The following is a 19,388-nucleotide window of genomic DNA, read 5'->3' as shown; positions in this document are numbered from 1 at the left end:
AATGTAGACCTATAGAACATAATGTAGACTATAGAACATAATGTAGACTATAGAACATAATGTAGACTATAGAACATAATGTACACTACAGAACATAATGTAGACCTATAGAACATAATGTAGACTATAGAACATAATGTAGACCTATAGAACATAATGTAGACTATAGAACATAATGTAGACCTATAGAACATAATGTAGACTACAGAACATAATGTAGACCTATAGAACATGATGTAGACTATAGAACATAATGTAGACCTATAGAACATAATGTAGACTATAGAACATAATGTAGACCTATAGAACATAATGTAGACTACAGAACATAATGTAGACCTATAGAACATAATGTAGACTATAGAACATAATGTAGACTATAGAACATAATGTAGACTATAGAACATAATGTACACTACAGAACATAATGTAGACCTATAGAACATAATGTAGACTATAGAACATAATGTAGACCTATAGAACATAATGTAGACTATAGAACATAATGTAGACCTATAGAACATAATGTAGACTATAGAACATAATGTAGACTATAGAACATAATGTAGACCTATAGAACATAATGTAGACTATAGAACATAATGTAGACCTATAGAACATAATGTAGACTACAGAACATAATGTAGACCTATAGAACATAATGTAGACTATAGAACATAATGTAGACCTATAGAACATAATGTAGACTATAGAACATAATGTAGACCTATAGAACATAATGTAGACCTACAGAACATAATGTAGACCTATAGAACATAATGTAGACCTATAGAACATAATGTAGACTATAGAACATAATGTAGACCTATAGAACATAATGTAGACTATAGAACATAATGTAGACTATAGAACATAATGTAGACCTATAGAACATAATGTAGACTATAGAACATAATGTAGACTATAGAACATAATGTAGACTATAGAACATAATGTAGACCTATAGAACATAATGTAGACTATAGAACATAATGTAGACCTATAGAACATAATGTAGACCTATAGAACATAATGTAGACTATAGAACATAATGTAGACCTATAGAACATAATGTAGACTACAGAACATAATGTAGACCTATAGAACATAATGTAGACTATAGAACATAATGTAGACTATAGAACATAATGTAGACCTATAGAACATAATGTAGACCTATAGAACATAATGTAGACTATAGAACATAATGTAGACTATAGAACATAATGTAGACTACAGAACATAATGTAGACCTATAGAACATAATGTAGACTATAGAACATAATGTAGACCTATAGAACATAATGTAGACCTATAGAACATAATGTAGACTATGGAACATAATGTAGACTACAGAACATAATGTAGACCTATATAACATAATGTAGACTATAGAACATAATCTAGACTATAGAACATAATGTAGACCTATAGAACATAATGTAGACTATAAAACATAATGTAGACTATAGAACATAATGTAGACCTATAGAACATAATGTAGACCCATAGAACATAATGTAGACTACTGAACATAATGTAGACCTATAGAGCATAATGTAGACCTATAGAACATAATGTAGACCTATAGAACATAATGTAGACTGTAGAACATAATGTAGACTACAGAATATAATGTAGACTATAGAACATAATGTAGACTATAGAACATAATGTAGACCTATAGAACATAATGTAGACTATAGAACATAATGTAGACCCATAGAACATAATGTAGACTACAGAACATAATGTAGACCTATAGAACATAATGTAGTCTATAGAACATAATGTAGACCTGTAGAACATAATGTAGACTATAGAACATAATTTAGACCAGTAGAAAATAATGTAGATCTGTAGAACATAATGTAGACCTATATATCATAATGTAGACCTGTAGATCATAATGTAGACCTATAGAACATAATGTAGACCTATATATCATAATGTAGACTATAGAACATAATGTAGTCTATAGAACATAATGTAGACCTATTGAACATAATGTAGACTATAGAATATAATGTAGACTATAGAACATAATGTAGACTATAGAACATAATGTAGACCTATAGAACATAATGTAGACTATAGAACATACGGTAGACCTATAGATCATAATGTAGACCTATAGATCATAATGTAGACCTATAGAACATAATGTAGACTATAGAACATACTGTAGACCTATAGATCATAATGTAGACCTATAGATCATAATGTAGACCTATAGAATATAATGTAGACTATAGAACATAATGTAGACCTATAGAACATAATGTAGACCTATAGAACATAATGTAGACTATAGAACATAATGTACACCTATAGAACATAATGTAGACCTTTAGAACATAATGTAGACTATAGAACATAATGTAGACCTATAGAACATAATGTAGACCTGTATAGACTTCTATGTTCTCCTCCTTTCTACTACCATCAACATGAGGTGAATTCTCTCCATGACTTTCAACGGGCTAAGATGACTACCAGCTAGTCGTTGTTGTTGTTGGTGGTGGTGCAGAGATGGAATTATTGTCCTTAAAAAGTTTTCCAGTTGCGCTGACTCACCGATGATAAAATGAAATGCATTGTGATGTATAGTGTTCTACGTAATGCTATACATCCAGCCGACTACGCCATATTCTCTCGTTACCCATTTTAGCTTCCTATAATTAATATGTCGTGTCATACACGGAGTATAATATAATATAATATGCATGTATGTATTACTATTAATTCACTGGGGGTGAATCTAATGGCTTATTTGCCTGCTACAGTCTTCCTGTCCTCCCTTGTATCTGGGCAGATTTCCCCCCTGTGCTTTTCTTGGTGGAGCAATTAGTGCCGGTACAATAAGGCCAAATGACACTTACTGCTTGTCATTCAATCAGTGTGTGTGTGTGTGTGTGTGTGTGTGTCTGTGTGTCTGTGTGTGTGTGTTTGCCATTCTCTTAATCACCACCATGCCACCATTCCAACCTCCAGAGGCTTCCAGAGCTGGAGCACAGAGAGAGAGAGAGAGAGAGAGAGAGAGAGAGAGAACACACACACACACACACACAAACGTACACACACACAAGAGAGAGAGAGAGAGAGAGAGAGAGAGAGAGAGAGAGAGAGAGAGAGAGAGAGAGAGAGAAGAGAGAGAGAGAGAGAGAGAGAGAGAGAGAGAGAGAGAGAGACACACACACACACACACAAACGTACACACACACACACACACACAGAGAGCTCCAACGAGCCTCCCTTTACAGCAATCAAGCCTGTTGTAATCAATTAAGATCATGGTCTGAACGAGGGAACAGGTGGCCGTAAATGTTAATAGATTCCTCTGTATCCATGAGGGTTACACAAGATGAATATTGAACACGCTCAACTTGATCTGAGAGAGAATTGGGGCTGCCTCAGGGGTTGCCTCGGTGCCTGTCTGTATATTTGATAAGATGAAGAAACATGGATGGATGCAGGGATGGAAATTAAGCTAGTCCACTAGCCCTAGGCTAGTACTATTCCGACTGGGCTAGTAGAACATGTATCAGGGCTAGCCTTGCAAGCCAGTGAAATGTTGTCTTTTCAAACATCGCATGGGTCCTGAATGTTACCCGGGCTAGTAGAAATGTAAGTATACTAGCCCAGCAGGCCAGGGCCAAAAATCTGGATGGATGGGAAGTGAAGGGATGGGGTTCTACATGCTTAAAGCCTCTGATACGCTTCTTTCTTAATTGTCTTTGCTTCATTCCTTGCAACCTGTCTCCAATGTTCCTCCACTCTCCTCTGACCTTCTCCTCCAATACCTTCTGAGAAGCCACGGGGAGAGAAATGCAGGAATCGAGCCAAATAAAACATTTTTTTGAGAAAGAGCGTTAGATTTGCCCAGATCTGACTAAACTATCCCAGGAAATCGCAGCTCAGTGCTGCTCCACCCCTGCTTCAGGCAGACAGGAAGTGAATCTCAGTCGCTGATGGAGAAGGGCTATCCCAAATTGCAACCAATTACCTATTTAGTGCACTACGTTTGCCCAGGACCAATAGAGTTCCCATAGAGCTCTGGTCAAAAGTAGTGCACTTCCTTTTTCTTTTCTTTAAAAATTTTTAATAAATTAGTAGTGCACTTCCTAGGTCATAGGGTTCCATTTGGGATGTATGATCCAAGGCAGCAGCACGTAGATCAGACTGGATCAGACTGGACTGGACGCATTGGCAGCTGTGTCGTGTGAATTCTAATTGGTTTATTTGCATGTTAACAGTCTCCCTCTCCTCTGCAGATGGCACACTTGGCCATTGTGTGTGTGTGTGTGTGTGTGTGTGTGTGTGTGTGTGTGTGTGTGTGTGTGTGTGTGTGTGTGTGTGTGTGTGTGTGTACGAACAACTGGCAATAACACGAAACATGTTTGAGTCGATGTGACAGTCGTTAAACATACGATAGCATTCCTTCACAGTCTCACAGGCACCAGGGTCTACTAGGTAATGATAGTGTCCCAAATAGCGCCCTATTCCCTAATGGGGGCCCCCGGTGAGAAGTAGTGCACTACGTAGGGAATAGGGTGCCATTTGGGATGCCCTCACGACTGACTGCTCCTGGGTTTCAGAAAGGTGTTTTACTAATCAGAGCGTACAGTACTGTAGGTGTCTGTGGCACGAAGTAGGACCCATGACATGATGACAGAACTGAAAGAGTTGTATTGACACGTCTGCAGATCAAGTGCATCTTTTATGTTCTATTTTCGTTTGTAACCTTTAACCTTGACGAGAGAAAGGAGATGTTGGTCCATTATTGAAATGAAAAAGACCCTGCAGGGACCCCGTATGTTGAATCAATGAACGTGCTCATCGTCTTGTCTCAACAAGTCAAATTAAATGCCATCATTCTGCATGACTAGATACAGAGACATCCATGTCAATTTGTGTATATATTTAAAATTGAACATTTAAAACAAATCTCTCTACAGTGGGGGGAAAAAAGTATTTGATCACCTGCTGATTTTGTACGTTTGCCCACTGACAAAGAAATGATCAGTCTATAATTTTTAATGGTAGGTTTATTTGAACAGTGAGAGACAGAATAACAACAAAATAATCCAGAAAAACGCATGTCAAAAATGTTATAAAATGATTTGCATTTTAATGAGGGAAATAAGTATTTGACCCTTCTGCAAAACATGACTTAGTACTTGGTGGTAAAACCCTTGTTGGCAATCACAGAGGTCAGACGTTTCTTGTAGTTGGCCACCAGGTTTGCACACATCTCAGGAGGGATTTTTGTCCCACTCCTCTTTGCAGATCTTCTCCAAGTCATTAAGGTTTCGAGGCTGACGTTTGGCAACTCGAACCTTCAGCTCCCTCCACAGATTTTATATGGGATTAAGGTCTGGAGACTGGCTAGGACACTCCAGGACCTTAATGTGCTTCTTCTTGAGCCACTCCTTTGTTGCCTTGGCCGTGTGTTTTGGGTCATTGTCATGCTGGAATACCCCAGATCTTGCATGGAGCCCGAGGCCGAGGGAGATTGACTGTTCTTTTGTGTTTCTTCCATTTGCGAATAATCGCACCAACTGTTGTCACCTTCTCACCAAGCTGCTTGGAGATGGTCTTGTTGCCCATTCCAGCCTTGTGTAGGTCTACAATCTTGTCCCTGAAATCCTTGGAGAGCTCTTTGGTCTTGGCCATGGTGGAGAGTTGGAATCTGATTGATTGATTGCTTCTGTGGACAGGTGTCTTTTTTATAGGCATCAAGCTGAGATTAGGAGCACTCCCTTTAAGAGTGTGCTCCTAATCTCAGCTCGTTACCTGTATAAAAGACACCTGGGAGCCAGGAATCTTTCTGATTGAGAGGGGGTCAAATACTTATTTCCCTCATTAAAATGCGAATCAATTTATAACATTTTTGACATGTGTTTTTCTGGAATTTTTTGTTGTTATTCTGTCTCTCACTGTTCAAATAAACCTACCATTAAAATGATAGACTGATCCTTTCTTTGTCAGTGGGCAAACGTACAAAATCAGCAGGTGATCAAATACTTTTTTCCCTCACTGTATATATATATATATATATATATATATATATGATTTGTTTTAAATGTTAAATTTAATACCGGTAATTACTTATTATTTTTAACTAGGACATTCACATGCCCTTATACATTAAAACCCTTTCATAATATGCTGATGATAGATTTACATAATGTCAAAGTGTCAGTTTACAAAACACTTATTTGAAGTGGATTTAACAAGTGACATCAATAAGGGATCATACCTTTCACCTGGATTCAACTGGTCAGTCTATGTCATGGAAAGAGCACCGGGGTTCCTAATGTTTTGTACACTCAGTGTTTATTTAGTGTAGAAGAAGTCTGGGTACTAAACATAATTATACACAAGCGGGCACCTTAACGACTGTAATGGAGATAGTGTAATCCTTAATTGTATTTTTGGCAACTTCCGAGCTGTTCTAAGAGATTTTACATTTTTACATTTTAGTCATTTAGCAGACGCTCTTATCCAGAGCGACTTACAGTAGTGAATGCATACATTTCATTAAATGTTTTTTCTTTTTTTCCCCTTCTTTTTTTTGTACTGGTCCCCCGTGGGAATCGAACCCACAACCCTGGCGTTGTAAACACCATGCTCTACCAACTGAGCCACACGAGACAATCGAAATGTTTTTGTTTTTGTAATCTATTGTGCAATACTTGTAACTTGTTTGGGGTGTTTTGCATCCAGTGTAGCTCAGTTGGTAGAGCATGGTTCTTGCAACACCAGGATTGTGGGTTTGATTCCCACTGGGGACCAATACGAATAAGTATGAATGTGTCTGCACTCACGACTCTAAATCACTCTGGATGAGAGTGTCTGCTACATGACAAAAATGTAAGATGTAAAATGTTTGAAGATTGAATCCAAGCTAGCCCAGATGGAATCACTTCCTGTCAGGACTTTTATCATGAAGATTCTGTTTCTCTCTTATCTAAGCTGTTTCAGTGAAAAGACATGATTTATATTTTACACCTTTAAAGATTTGTCAAGCGTACCCATCTGCATAGTAGGGTAGATGAGGTCAGTACAAGACACTTCTTTATCCCATTATGCATTTGATGTTATGGTATTGACATTGTATGTCTAGCCTGCTTTTACTTCACAGCCACTTGGGGTTCTACTGTATCAGTAGTCAATATATATATATATATTCATGACGTTGCCCTCTTTGGGTACAGCACCATCCCCCCTCTCTCTATACTCCCTACACCAGGCTCTGTTAGGCAGGTCATAAATTCCTTGAGGAGATTCTCTCCTCATAGCCAGAGTATAAGAGAGAGTGAGTTTTCATAGTTAAACTCTTAGACTATCTAACGGACAGAATACGAACAAATCTTTAACACTAATTACTAGTCTGCAGCTAGGAATTTGGTATCATTGAACGCGAAGACCGACAACCGCCGAAACATCTATTCTATAACGACATTGCTGAATGTTACTCTGAACTATCCATTCTAACCACGGGGGAGAGAGAGAGAGAGAGAGAGAGAGAGAGAGAGAGAGAGAGAGAGAGAGAGAGAGAGAGAGAGAGAGAGAGAGAGAGAGAGAGAGAGAGAGAGAGAGAGAGAGAGAGAGAGAGGGATCGAGGACAAACTCTCCAACAGAGATCAGGATGACACACTGAGCATAAATATATTGATTGATTGCAATAATTCCCAAATGAGTGAGCGTTCTTGTGCAAAGGATTAGTATTTCAATTGTTATAATTATCAACTTTGTAGCGTCTTTTATCTCAGTCGACCCCCACTTCCTTTTTGTCCACCAAGCCGCCATGACGGTTTTGGCCCACTAGGGCACATCCGCTATCATTTCCTTGTAACCATATCTACTGTTTGTTTATGCATTTCTGTGATTTGTTTAGTTAGTAAATAAACGATTTCTGACAATTGATGTATGGATGACTCATAGTGAAGACTGGGTTCGTGCAGATAACCAACAATTTACGACGTTTGGAATGAGACTAACATGAGGTAAAGAATAATTCATTAATTAGAAGACTAAGTGATTTGATATTAAAATATATTAAAGTTATATTAGGAAAATTATACCTTTGTAATCTGAATATTTTCCTTGGTGCCCCGACTTCCTAGTTAATTACAGTTACATGATTAAGTTAGTTTAATCACGTAATAATAATTACAGAGAATGATTTGATAAACTAAAAATAAGTCTTCAGTTTAATGATGCCAAAGATGTATGGACTCATGCTGCTTACACCAAATCATGAGTCTGCCCTCAGCATGACGCAAAAGGAACTGGTATGTGTCTAACCAGGCAATGTTGTATTTGTCACATTCGCTGAATACAACTGGTATCGACTTTAGCTTGAAATGATTGCTTACAAGCCTTTCCCAACAATGCAGAGTTAAAAAAATATATATAAATAATATAATGGGAAAGGAAAGGGGGATATCTAGTTAGTTGTACAACTGAATGCATTCAACTGAAATGTGTCTTACGCATTTATCCCAAACCCCTCTGAATCAGAGAGGTGCTGGGGGGCTGCCTTAATTGACATCCACGTCATCAGCGCCCAGGAAACAGTGGGTTAACTGCCTTGCTCAGGCGCAGAACGACAAAACCAGATCAATTTGTAGCTATATACAGGGAGTACCAGTACCAGATCAATGTGGAGCTATATACAGGGAGTACCAGATCAATGTGGAGCTATATACAGGGAGTACCAGTACCAAATCAATGTGGAGCTATAAACAGGGAGTACCAGATCAATGTGGAGCTATATACAGGGAGTACCAGATCAATGTGGAGCTATATACAGGGAGTACCAGATCAATGTGGAGCTATATACAGGGAGTACCAGTACCAGATCAATGTGGAGCTATATACAGGAGCAGTACCAGATCAATGTGGAGCTATGTACAGGGAGAACCAACCAGATCAAAGTGGAGCTATATACAGGGAGTAGTACCAGATCAATGTGGAGCTATATACAGGAAGGACCAGTACCAGATCAATGTGGAGCTATGTACAGGGAGAACCAATACCAGATCAATGTGGAGCTATATACAGGGTAGTACCAGATCAATGTGGAGCTATATACAGGGAGTACCTGAGATCAATGTGGAGCTATATACAGGAGTACAGTACCAGATCAATGTGGAGCTATATACAGAGTATTAGTACCAGATCAATGTGGAGCTATATACAGGAAGTACCAGTACCAGATCAATGTGGAGCTATATACAGGAAGTAACAGTACCAGATCAATGTGAGAGGTAATACAGGAGGTACCTTCAAGGTGGAGCTATGTACATGAAGTACCAGGGTAAAGTGAGCTAGGCATACAGGATAGATAATAGTACAGATATTTGAGGTAGATATGTACAGGAAGGGTTAAAGTACTAGAATCAGGATTAGAGTAAAATGAGGTATTTGAGGTGGATATGTACATGAAGGCAGGGTAAAGTGACTAGGCATCAGGGTAGATAATAATAAGGTATTTGAGGTAGATATCTACATGAAGGCAGGGTAAAGTGACTAGACATCAGGATAGATAATAGTAAGGTATTTGAGGTAGATACAGTGGGGGAAAAAAGTATTTAGTCAGCCACCAATTGTGCAAGTTCTCCCACTTAAAAAGATGAGAGGCTTGTAATTCATCATAGGTACACGTCAGCTATGACAGACAAAATGAGAAGAAAAAAAATCCAGAAAATCACATTGTAGGATTTTTAATTAATTTATTTGCAAATTATGGTGAAAAATAAGTATTTGGTCACCTACAAAAAAGCAAGATTTCTGGCTCTCACAGACCTCTAACTTCTTCTTTAAGAGGCTCCTCTGTCCTCCACTCGTTACCTGTATTAATGGCACCTGTTTGAACTTGTCATCAGTATAAAAGACACCTGTCCACAACCTCAAACAGTCACACTCCAAACTCCACTATGGCCAAGACCAAAGAGCTGTCAAAGGACACCAGAAACAAAATTGTAGACCTGCACCAGGCTGGGAAGACTGAATCTGCAATAGGTAAGCAGCTTGGTTTGAAGAAATCAACTGTGGGAGCAATTATTAGGAAATGGAAGCCATACAAGACCACTGATAATCTCCCTCGATCTGGGGCTCCACGCAAGATCTCACCCCGTGGGGTCAAAATGATCACAAGAACGGTGAGCAAAAATCCCAGAACCACACGGGGGGACCTAGTGAATGACCTGCAGAGAGCTGGGACCAAAGTAACAAAGCCTTCCATCAGTAACACACTACGCCGCCAGGGACTCAAATCCTGCAGTGCCAGACGTGTCCCCCTGCTTAAGCCAGTACATGTCCAGGCCCGTCTGAAGTTTGCTAGAGAGCATTTGGATGATCCAGAAGAGGATTGGGAGAATGTCATATGGTCAGATGAAACCAAAATAGAACTTTTTGGTAAAAACTCAACTCGTCGTGTTTGGAGGACAAAGAATGCTGAGTTGCATCCAAAGAACACCATACCTAATCTGAAGCATGGGGGTAGAAACATCATGCTTTGTGGCTGTTTTTATGCAAAGGGACCAGGACGACTGATCCGTGTAAAGGAAAGAATGAATGGGGCCATGTATCGTGAGATTTTGAGTGAAAACCTCCTTCCACCAGCAAGGGCATTGAAGATGAAACATGGCTGGGTCTTTCAGCATGACAATGATCCCAAACACACCGCCCGGGCAACAAAGGAGTGGCTTCGTAAGAAGCATTTCAAGGTCCTGGAGTGGCCTAGCCAGTCTCCAGATCTCAACCCCATAGAAAATCTTTGGAGGGAGTTGAAAGTCTGTGTTGCCCAGCGACAGCCCCAAAACATCACTGCTCTAGAGGAGATCTGCATGGCGGAATGGGCCAAAATACCAGCAACAGTGTGTGAAAACCTTGTGAAGACTTACAGAAAACGTTTGACCTGTGTCATTGCCAACAAAGGGTATATAACAAAGTATTGAGATAAACTTTTGTTATTGGCCAAATACTTATTTTCCACCATAATTTGCAAATAAATGCATAAAAAATCCTACAATGTGATTTTCTGGATATTTTTTCTCATTTTGTCTGTCATCGTTGAAGTGTACCTATGATGAAAAGTACAGGCCTCTCTCATCTTTTTAAGTGGGAGAACTTGCACAATTGGTGGCTGACTAAGTACTTTTTTCCCCCACTGTATGTAAATGAAGGCAGGGTAAAGTGACTAGGTATCAGGATAGATAATAATAAGGTATTTGAGGTAGATATGTACATGAAGGCAGGTTAAAGTGACTAGACATCAGGATAGATAATAATAAGGTATTTGAGGTAGATATGTACATGAAGGCAGGGTAAAGTGACTAGACATCAGGATAGATAATAATAAGGTATTTGAGGTAGATATGTACATGAAGGCAGGGTAAAGTGACTAGGCATCAGGATAGATAATAATAAGGTATTTGAGGTAGATACAGTGCATTCAGACCCCTTGACTTTTTCCACATTTTGTTACTTTACAGCCTTATTCTAAAATTGATCAAATAAAACATTTTCCTCATCAACCTACACACAATACCCCATAATGACAAAGCAAAAACAGGTTTTTAGATTTTTTTTTGCAAATGTATGAAATATTTATTTACATAAGTATTCAGCCCCTTTGCTATGAGACTTGAAATTGAGTTCAGGTGCTGTAACGAGGGTCGTATGAAGGGGACCAAGGTGCAGCGTGTAGAGTGCTCATAATTACTTTAATGATGACACTTTAAAAAGAAAACAACAAAACGACAGCCAACAGTTCCGTCAGGTACTACTTACAAAACGGAAAACAACTACCCGCACCAACACAGGAAAAAACAGGCTGCCTAAGTATGGCTTCCAATCAGAGACAACGATAGACAGATGCCTCTGATTGGAAACCATACCTGGCCGAAACATAGAAAACAAAAACATAGAATGCCCACCCATCTATCACACTCTGACCTAATTAAAGGGAAAACACAGCTCTCCTAGGTCAGAGCGTGACAGGTGCATCCTGTTTCCATTGATCATCTTTGAGATGTTTATACAACTTCATTTGCTAGAGCCACCAACAAAGCCATGCATGACCACCAGATTTAACACATACACACAGTGTACACAAAACATTACACGAAACACCTTCCTAATATTGATTTGCACCCCCTTTTTCCCTCAAAAGAGCTTCAATTCATCTGGGCATGGACTCTACAAGGTGTCGAAAGCGTTCCACAGGGATGTGGTCAATTCAATTGATTGGACGTGATTTGGAAAAGCGCACACATGTCTAGATAAGGTCCCACGGTTGACAGTGCATGTCAGAGCAAAAACCAAGTTATGAGGTTGAAGGAATTGTCCGTAGAGCTCCGAGACAGGATTGTGTCGAGGCACAGATCTGGGAAAGGGTACCAAAAAATGTCTGCAGCATTGAAGGTCCCCAAGGAACCTGATCGAGCAACTCTGGAGGGACCTGAAAATAGCTGTTCAGCAACGCTCCCCATCCAACCTGACAGAGCTTGAGAGGATCTGCAGAGAAGAATGGGAGAAAATCCCCAAATACAGGTGTGCCAAGCTTGTAGCATCATACCCAAGAAGACTCGAAGCTGTAATCACTACCAAAGGTGCTTCAACAAAGTACTGAGTAAAGGGTCTGAATACTTATGTAAATGTAATATTTACATTTTTTATATTTAATGCATTTGCAGAAATGTCTAAAAACCTGTTTTTGCTTTGTCATTATGGGCTATTGTGTATAGATTGATGGGGAGGGGAACAATAGAATCCATTTTAGAATAAGGATGTAACGTAACACAATGTGGAAAAGGCATGGGGTTTGAGTACTTTCCGAATGCACTGTATATGTTAAATCAGGGGGAATATGTATGTTAAATCAGGTGGTATATACATTGAGTGTACAAAACATTAAGGACACCTGCTCTTTCCGTGACATAGACTGACCAGGTGAAAGGTACAATCCCTTATTGATGGCACTTGTTAAATCTACTTAAATCATTGTACATGAAGGGGAGGAGACATGTTGAATAATTGTTTTAAGATTTTTTTTAAAAGTAAAAGATTTAAGTGTCTTTGAACGGGACATGGAAGTACAGTAGGTGCAAGACACCCCCGTGTTGTGTTAAGAACTGCAACGCTGCTGGGTTTTTCCACTCTCAACAGTTTCCCGTGTGCATCAAGAATGGTCCATCACCCAAAGCAAATCCAGCCAAATTGACCCAAAAGTGGGATGCATTGGAGTCAACATGGGCCAGCATCCCTGTGGAACGCTTTCGACACCTTGTTGAGTCCATAACCCCGACGAATTTAAGTTCTTTTGAGGGCAAAAGGGGAGGTGCACCTCAATATTAGGAAGGTGTTCCTAATGTTTTGTACACTCTGTGTGTATGTGTTAAATCTGGTGGTCATACATGGCTTTGTTGGTGGCTCTAGCAAAACAAGGTTGTGGGTTCAATTCCCACAGGAACCACATGTATAATGTAAACATGTGTCCTCTCCCCTTGACTGTGTTTCAGAGCATTAAGGTGAGCTGGCAGCCCCCTCCTCCCAACAGCCAGAACGGGTTCATCACCGGCTACAAGCTCCGATACCGGAAGACCGGCCGACGAGGAGACCAGGAGGCCATCGAACCTAACAACTTCTGGTACCTGTTTACAGGTGAGTCTCCTGATACTTGTTTACAGGTGAGACTTATGGTACAGTGCCTGGGGAAAGTATTCATAGCCCTTTCCCTTGACTTATTGCACATTTTGTTGTGTTGGACTGAATTCAAAATGGATTCATAATAACCATAATGACAAAGTGAAAACATGTTTTTTTTTTTTTACATTTGACATTTTTGCAAATGTATTGATAATGAAATATCTCATTTACATAAGTAGTCAATACATGTTAGAAACACCTTTGGCAGTGATTACAGCTGTGAGTCTTTCTGCGTAAATCTCTAAGAGCTTTCCACACCTGTGGCCTCATTTATCAAAATTGCATAAATACTATTCTAAAACACTACTTACAAATGGAATTTAGAATGTTTGTACTCGTAAAAAAAAAGTGATTTATCAAACAATCCTACTATGCCTGTACAGGTAGGAGATAAATAAAGAATAATAATAAATACCAATTGTTCTCATTCACAGTTCTCATGCACGACCTTGGCTGTTTGCATTTTGAAACATCCCTAAATAAAACCACATATGGTCAAAATCATCCATTTTAAAGACTGTGTTGGAATATACAACGCTGTACCATGAAATAGCCGACAACGACGCAAAAAAAAAAATAAATATATATATACTGCTCAAAAAAATAAAGGGAACACTTAAACAACACATCCTAGATCTGAATGAAAGAAATAATCGTATTAAATACTTTTTTCTTTACATAGTTGAATGTGCTGACAACAAAATCACACAAAAATAATCAATGGAAATCCAATTTATCAACCCATGGAGGTCTGGATTTGGAGTCACACTCAAAATTAAAGTGGAAAACCACACTACAGGCTGATCCAACTTTGATGTAATGTCCTTAAAACAAGTCAAAATGAGGCTCAGTACAACGCCTGGGCATGCTCCTGATGAGGTGGCGGATGGTCTCCTGAGGGATCTCCTCCCAGACCTGGACTAAAGCATAAGGATGGAGCGAGACATGATGTCCCAGATGTGCTCAATTGGATTCAGGTCTGGGGAACGGGCGGGCCAGTCCATAGCATCAATGCCTTCCTCTTGCAGGAACTGCTGACACACTCCAGCCACATGAGGTCTAGCATTGTCTTGCATTAGGAGGAACCCAGGGCCAACCGCACCAGCATATGGTCTCACAAGGGGTCTGAGGATCTCATCTCGGTACCTAATGGCAGTCAGGCTACCTCTGGCGAGCACATGGAGGCCCCCCAAAGAACTGCCACCCCACACCATGACTGACCCACTGCCAAACCGGTCATGCTGGAGAATGTTGCAGGCAGCAGAACGTTCTCCACGGCGTCTCCAGACTCTGTCACGTCTGTCACGTGCTCAGTGTGAACCTGCTTTCATCTGTGAAGAGCACAGGGCGCCAGTGGCGAATTTGCCAATCCTGGTGTTCTCTGGCAAATGCCAAACGTCCTGCACGGTGTTGGGCTGTAAGCACAACCCCCACCTATGGACCTCGGGCCCTCATACCACCCTCATGGAGTCTGTTTCTGACCGTTTGAGCAGACACATGCACATTTGTGGTCTGCTGGAGGTCATTTTGCAGGGCTCTGGCAGTGCTTCTCCTGCTCCTCCTTGCACAAAGGCGGAGGTAGCGGTCCTGCTGCTGGGTTGTTGCCCTCCTACGGCCTCCTCCATGTCTCCTGATGTACTGGCCTGTCTCCTGGTAGCGCCTCCATGCTCTGGACACTACGCTGACAAACACAGCAAACCTTCTTGCCACAGCTCGCATTGATGTGCCATCCTGGATGAGGTGCACTACCTGAGCCACTTGTGTGGGTTGTAGACTCCGTCTCATGCTACCACTAGAGTGAAAGCACCGCCAGCATTCAAAAGTGACCAAAACATCAGCCAGGAAGCATAGGAACTGAGAAGTGGTCTGTGGTCCCCACCTGCAGAACCACTCCTTTATTGGGGGTGTCTTGCTAATTGCCTATAATATCCACCTGTTGTCTATTCCATTTGCACAACAGCATGTGAAATTTATTGTCAATCAGTGTTGCTTCTTAAGTGTACAGTTTGATTTCACAGAAGTGTGATTGACTTGGAGTTACATTGTGTTGTTTAAGTGTTCCCTTTATTTTTTTGAGCAGTGTATATAAAAAAAACTTGTCTGAGACTGAAATAGAGGTTGAGTGCAATCAAAATGTTTTATTTGACTCAGTTGTGGTTTGACCGGTAAAAGTAAAAACATAGCTACGAAGAGAGAACCATTGGGACAATTCAAGTTGCTTTATTAAACAGTGGAACAATTACTTCAAATGAGTAGGCAACACTCACCAATAAGCCATCCATTCTCAACAGCTCCCTCCTTGGAGGCCAACATTGCTGTTCTGCAGAATGAACGAGTGGTGCTTTCCACCTGGTCACCACATTCAGTAGCACCTTTTGCGCATCACAACATCACCTGCACGTTAAGAGCTTTTTCTGTTCACATAGTTGAACTCGTTTAGGGATGGTGTTTCTATGGCGATGTGGGGGGGGGGGGCATCTATTGCTCTGTTCGTAGGTTGCTTGGGAACTCATTGATGGCAAAGAAACCCCTCTTGACTTCAACCTTGTTGTGTGATGGTGTATGGAAATTGTATTTTACAGTTTGTTTTGCTGATGATTGCATCCAAAACATTGGCTCATCGAGGAATGTGAGATGCCGATCGACAAGCTAAAGTAGTACACTATATAGGGAATAGGGTTCCATAGGGCTCTGGTCTAAAGTAGTGCACTATATATAGGGAATAGGGTTCCATAGGGCTCTGGTCTAAAGTAGTGCACTATATATAGGGAATAGGGTTCTATAGGGCTCTGGTCTAAAGTAGTGCACTATATAGGGAATAGGGTTCTATTGGGCTCTGGTCTAAAGTAGTGCACTATATAGGGAATAGGGTTCCATAGGGCTCTGGTCTAAAGTAGTGCACTATATAGGGAATAGGGTTCTATAGGGCTCTGGTCTAAAGTAGTGCACTATATAGGGAATAGGGTTCTATAGGGCTCTGGTCTAAAGTAGTGTAGTATATAGGGAATAGTTTATCATTTGGGACGTAGACGTGTTCTCTTAATTGGAGACTCTTATGAAAGGAAGAAACAACAAATGGTTCAATTTCCAAGCGTGTGACAGACAGGGAATATTTGGCCTCAGCGGTGTTAAAGTGGGTGGGGCTGTTAGAGATAGCTAGCTGTTTATTTTACTGCCATAATGTATTATTTCAATTTGAATGCTGAGTTTGAATGAAAATGATATTCCTTTTCATTAGTTTGCTGAATATCTCAGATGGGTCTCCAGTCCTAGAGGAAAGTAATTTCACACAGGCGAGCTTGTGTGCTGTTCTAATCCTTGGCTGTGTCCCCAAAATGCCAGCTGATTCCTGATATAGTTCACTACTTTAGACCAGGGCTCAGGTCACAATTAGTGCACTATATAGAAGGAATAGGTTGCCATTTGGGATGCAACCATAACACTCTCCTCCTGGGCTTGTCAGGTCTGGTCTGTCTGTCTGTCTGTCTGTCTGTCTGTCTGTCTGTCTGTCTGTCTGTCTGTCTGTCTGTCTGTCTGTCTGTCTGTCTGTCTGTCTGTCTGTCTGTCTGTCTGTCTGTCTGTCTTTCTGTCTGTCTGTCTGTAATAATAAGACCTGTTTTGTCTCCAAGTAGAAGATAGAGGGGATTTCATAATCACCTGAAGAGAATAGGGATGACGTCCCAAACTCACCTCTGAATCCGTCTGTAATTCAGTGAAGAATATTCAGCTTTTGAAAGACATGCTGCCACTAACAATGAACACAGAGATGTTTTGGTGGCTTATGGGATATTGAATGCTATTACTACTGCCCGGATAGCTCAATTAAAAATTAAAACCTCAATTTAACTAGGCACGTCAGTTAAGAATAAATTCTTATGATAGCCTACCCCCCCCCAACCCGGACAACGCTGGGCCAATTGTGCGCCTCACTATAAGACTCCCCGATCACGGGCGGTTGTGACACAGCCTGGGAATGAACCAGGGTCTGTAGTGACGCAATGCAGTGCCTTAGACAGCTGTGCCACACAGGAGGCCTAGAGATGTTTCGATAGGTTCAAATGAAAGGACATAAAGGGACATCACCAACCAATAGATCTGACGACGTACCTGTGGTGGTGAGACTGAAAAAGAAAAGGTTGTTATGGGGGGGGTTGAACCCACAACTATTCAGGCTCTTGTGTGTGTGTGTGTGTGTGTGTGTGTGTGTGTGTGTGTGTGTGTGTGTGTGTGTGTGTGTGTGTGTGTGTGTGTGTGTGTGTGTGTGTGTGTGTGTGTGTGTGTGTGTGTGTGTTTTTAACATCTCTTGGTGTCGTTGTCATGTTTCCCCTCTCTCTTCTCAGGCCTGGAGAAAGGTAGTCAGTACAGTTTCCAGATAGCTGCCATGACAGCTAACGGCACGGGCCCAGCCAGCGAGTGGTTCACCGCCGAGACGCCAGAGAATGACCTTGATGGTAAGACAAAAAAACAAAACTTTATTTTCACTTCAGTCTGTCTCTTCTCGTCTGCGTTCCAAACAACAACCTATGGGCCCTGGTCAAAAGTAGTGCACTATATAGGGAATAGGGTTCCATAGGGCTCTGGTCTAAAGTAGTGTACTATATAGGGAATAGGGTTCCATAGGGCTCTGGTCTAAAGTAGTGCACTATATAGGGAATAGGGTTCCATAGGGCTCTGGTCTAAAGTAGTGCACTATATATAGGGAATAGGGTTCCATAGGGCTCTGGTCTAAAGTAGTGCACTATATAGGGAATAGGGTTCCATAGGGTTCTGGTCTAAAGTAGTGCACTATATAGGGAATAGGGTTCTATAGGGCTCTGGTCTAAAGTAGTGCACTATATAGGGAATAGGGTTCCCTAGGGTTCTGGTCTAAAGTAGTGCACTATATATAGGGAATAGGGTTCCCTAGGGTTCTGGTCTAAAGTAGTGCACTATATAGGGAATAGGGTTCCATTTGGGATGGAGACCTCCCCTCTTCCTCCTCCTCCTCTTCCTCTCTATTCCCTGAGGGGGGGCGAGAGAGAGAGAAACAAAGAGAGAGGGGTGGGGAGAGAGAGAGAGAAATGCAAACAAAGAGAGAGGGGTGGGGAGACAGAGAGCGAAAGAGAGAGAGAAACAAAGAGAGAGGGGTGGGGAGACACAGAGAGAGAGAGAGAGAGAAGGGTGAAGAGAGAGAGAGAGAGAAGGGTGGAGAGAGAGAGAGAGAGAGAGAGAGAGAGAGAGAGAGAGAAGGGTGGAGAGAGAGAGGGGTGGGGTGAGAGAGAGAGAACAAGATTGAGAGAGAGATGGAGAGAGAATATGCATGAGAGACAACGTTCACTGTAAGAATGACATCCAGTTCTGTAGTTCCTGAGGATATAGTGGATATACTTCCAGTTCTGTAGTTCCTGTGGATATGGTGGACTGACTTCCAGTTCTGTAGTTCCTGTGGCCATGCTGGATTGACTTCCAGTTCTGTAGTTCCTGAGGATATAGTGGATTGACTTCCAGTTCTGTAGGTCCTGTGGCCATGCTGGATAGACTTCCAGTTCTGTAGTTCCTGAGGCCATGCTGGATTGACTTCCAGTTCTGTAGTTCCTGAGGCTATGCTGGATTGACTTCCAGTTCTGTAGTTCCTGTGGCCATGCTGGATTGACTTCCAGTTCTGTAGTTCCTGAGGATATAGTGGA

The 19,388-nt window shown here is 41.0% G+C and overlaps 1 protein-coding gene and 1 non-coding gene across 7 annotated transcripts in view; one reads left to right on the top strand and one right to left on the bottom strand.

The window, feature by feature from the left end:
• LOC106568544 (netrin receptor DCC) overlaps positions 1-19,388 on the top strand; it is a 597,715-nt gene that overhangs the window by 446,514 nt on the left and 131,813 nt on the right. For all 6 annotated transcript variants that reach the window (XM_045692661.1, XM_045692664.1, XM_045692659.1 and 3 more), the window contains exons 13-14: positions 13,536-13,677; positions 18,063-18,173. In XM_045692661.1, the coding sequence (XP_045548617.1) occupies positions 13,536-13,677; positions 18,063-18,173 (253 nt within the window). The remainder of the gene's footprint in view (positions 1-13,535; positions 13,678-18,062; positions 18,174-19,388) is intronic.
• On the bottom strand, positions 6,585-6,658 carry trnav-uac (transfer RNA valine (anticodon UAC)). The gene has a single exon. It is a non-coding gene; the product is annotated as a tRNA-Val (tRNA).

Source organism: Salmo salar, chromosome ssa13 (genome assembly GCF_905237065.1).
Source record: "Salmo salar chromosome ssa13, Ssal_v3.1, whole genome shotgun sequence".
NCBI lineage: Eukaryota > Metazoa > Chordata > Actinopteri > Salmoniformes > Salmonidae > Salmo > Salmo salar.
The sequence above is the reverse complement of the archived record's forward strand: the minus strand, read 5'-3'. Positions and strand labels throughout refer to the sequence as shown.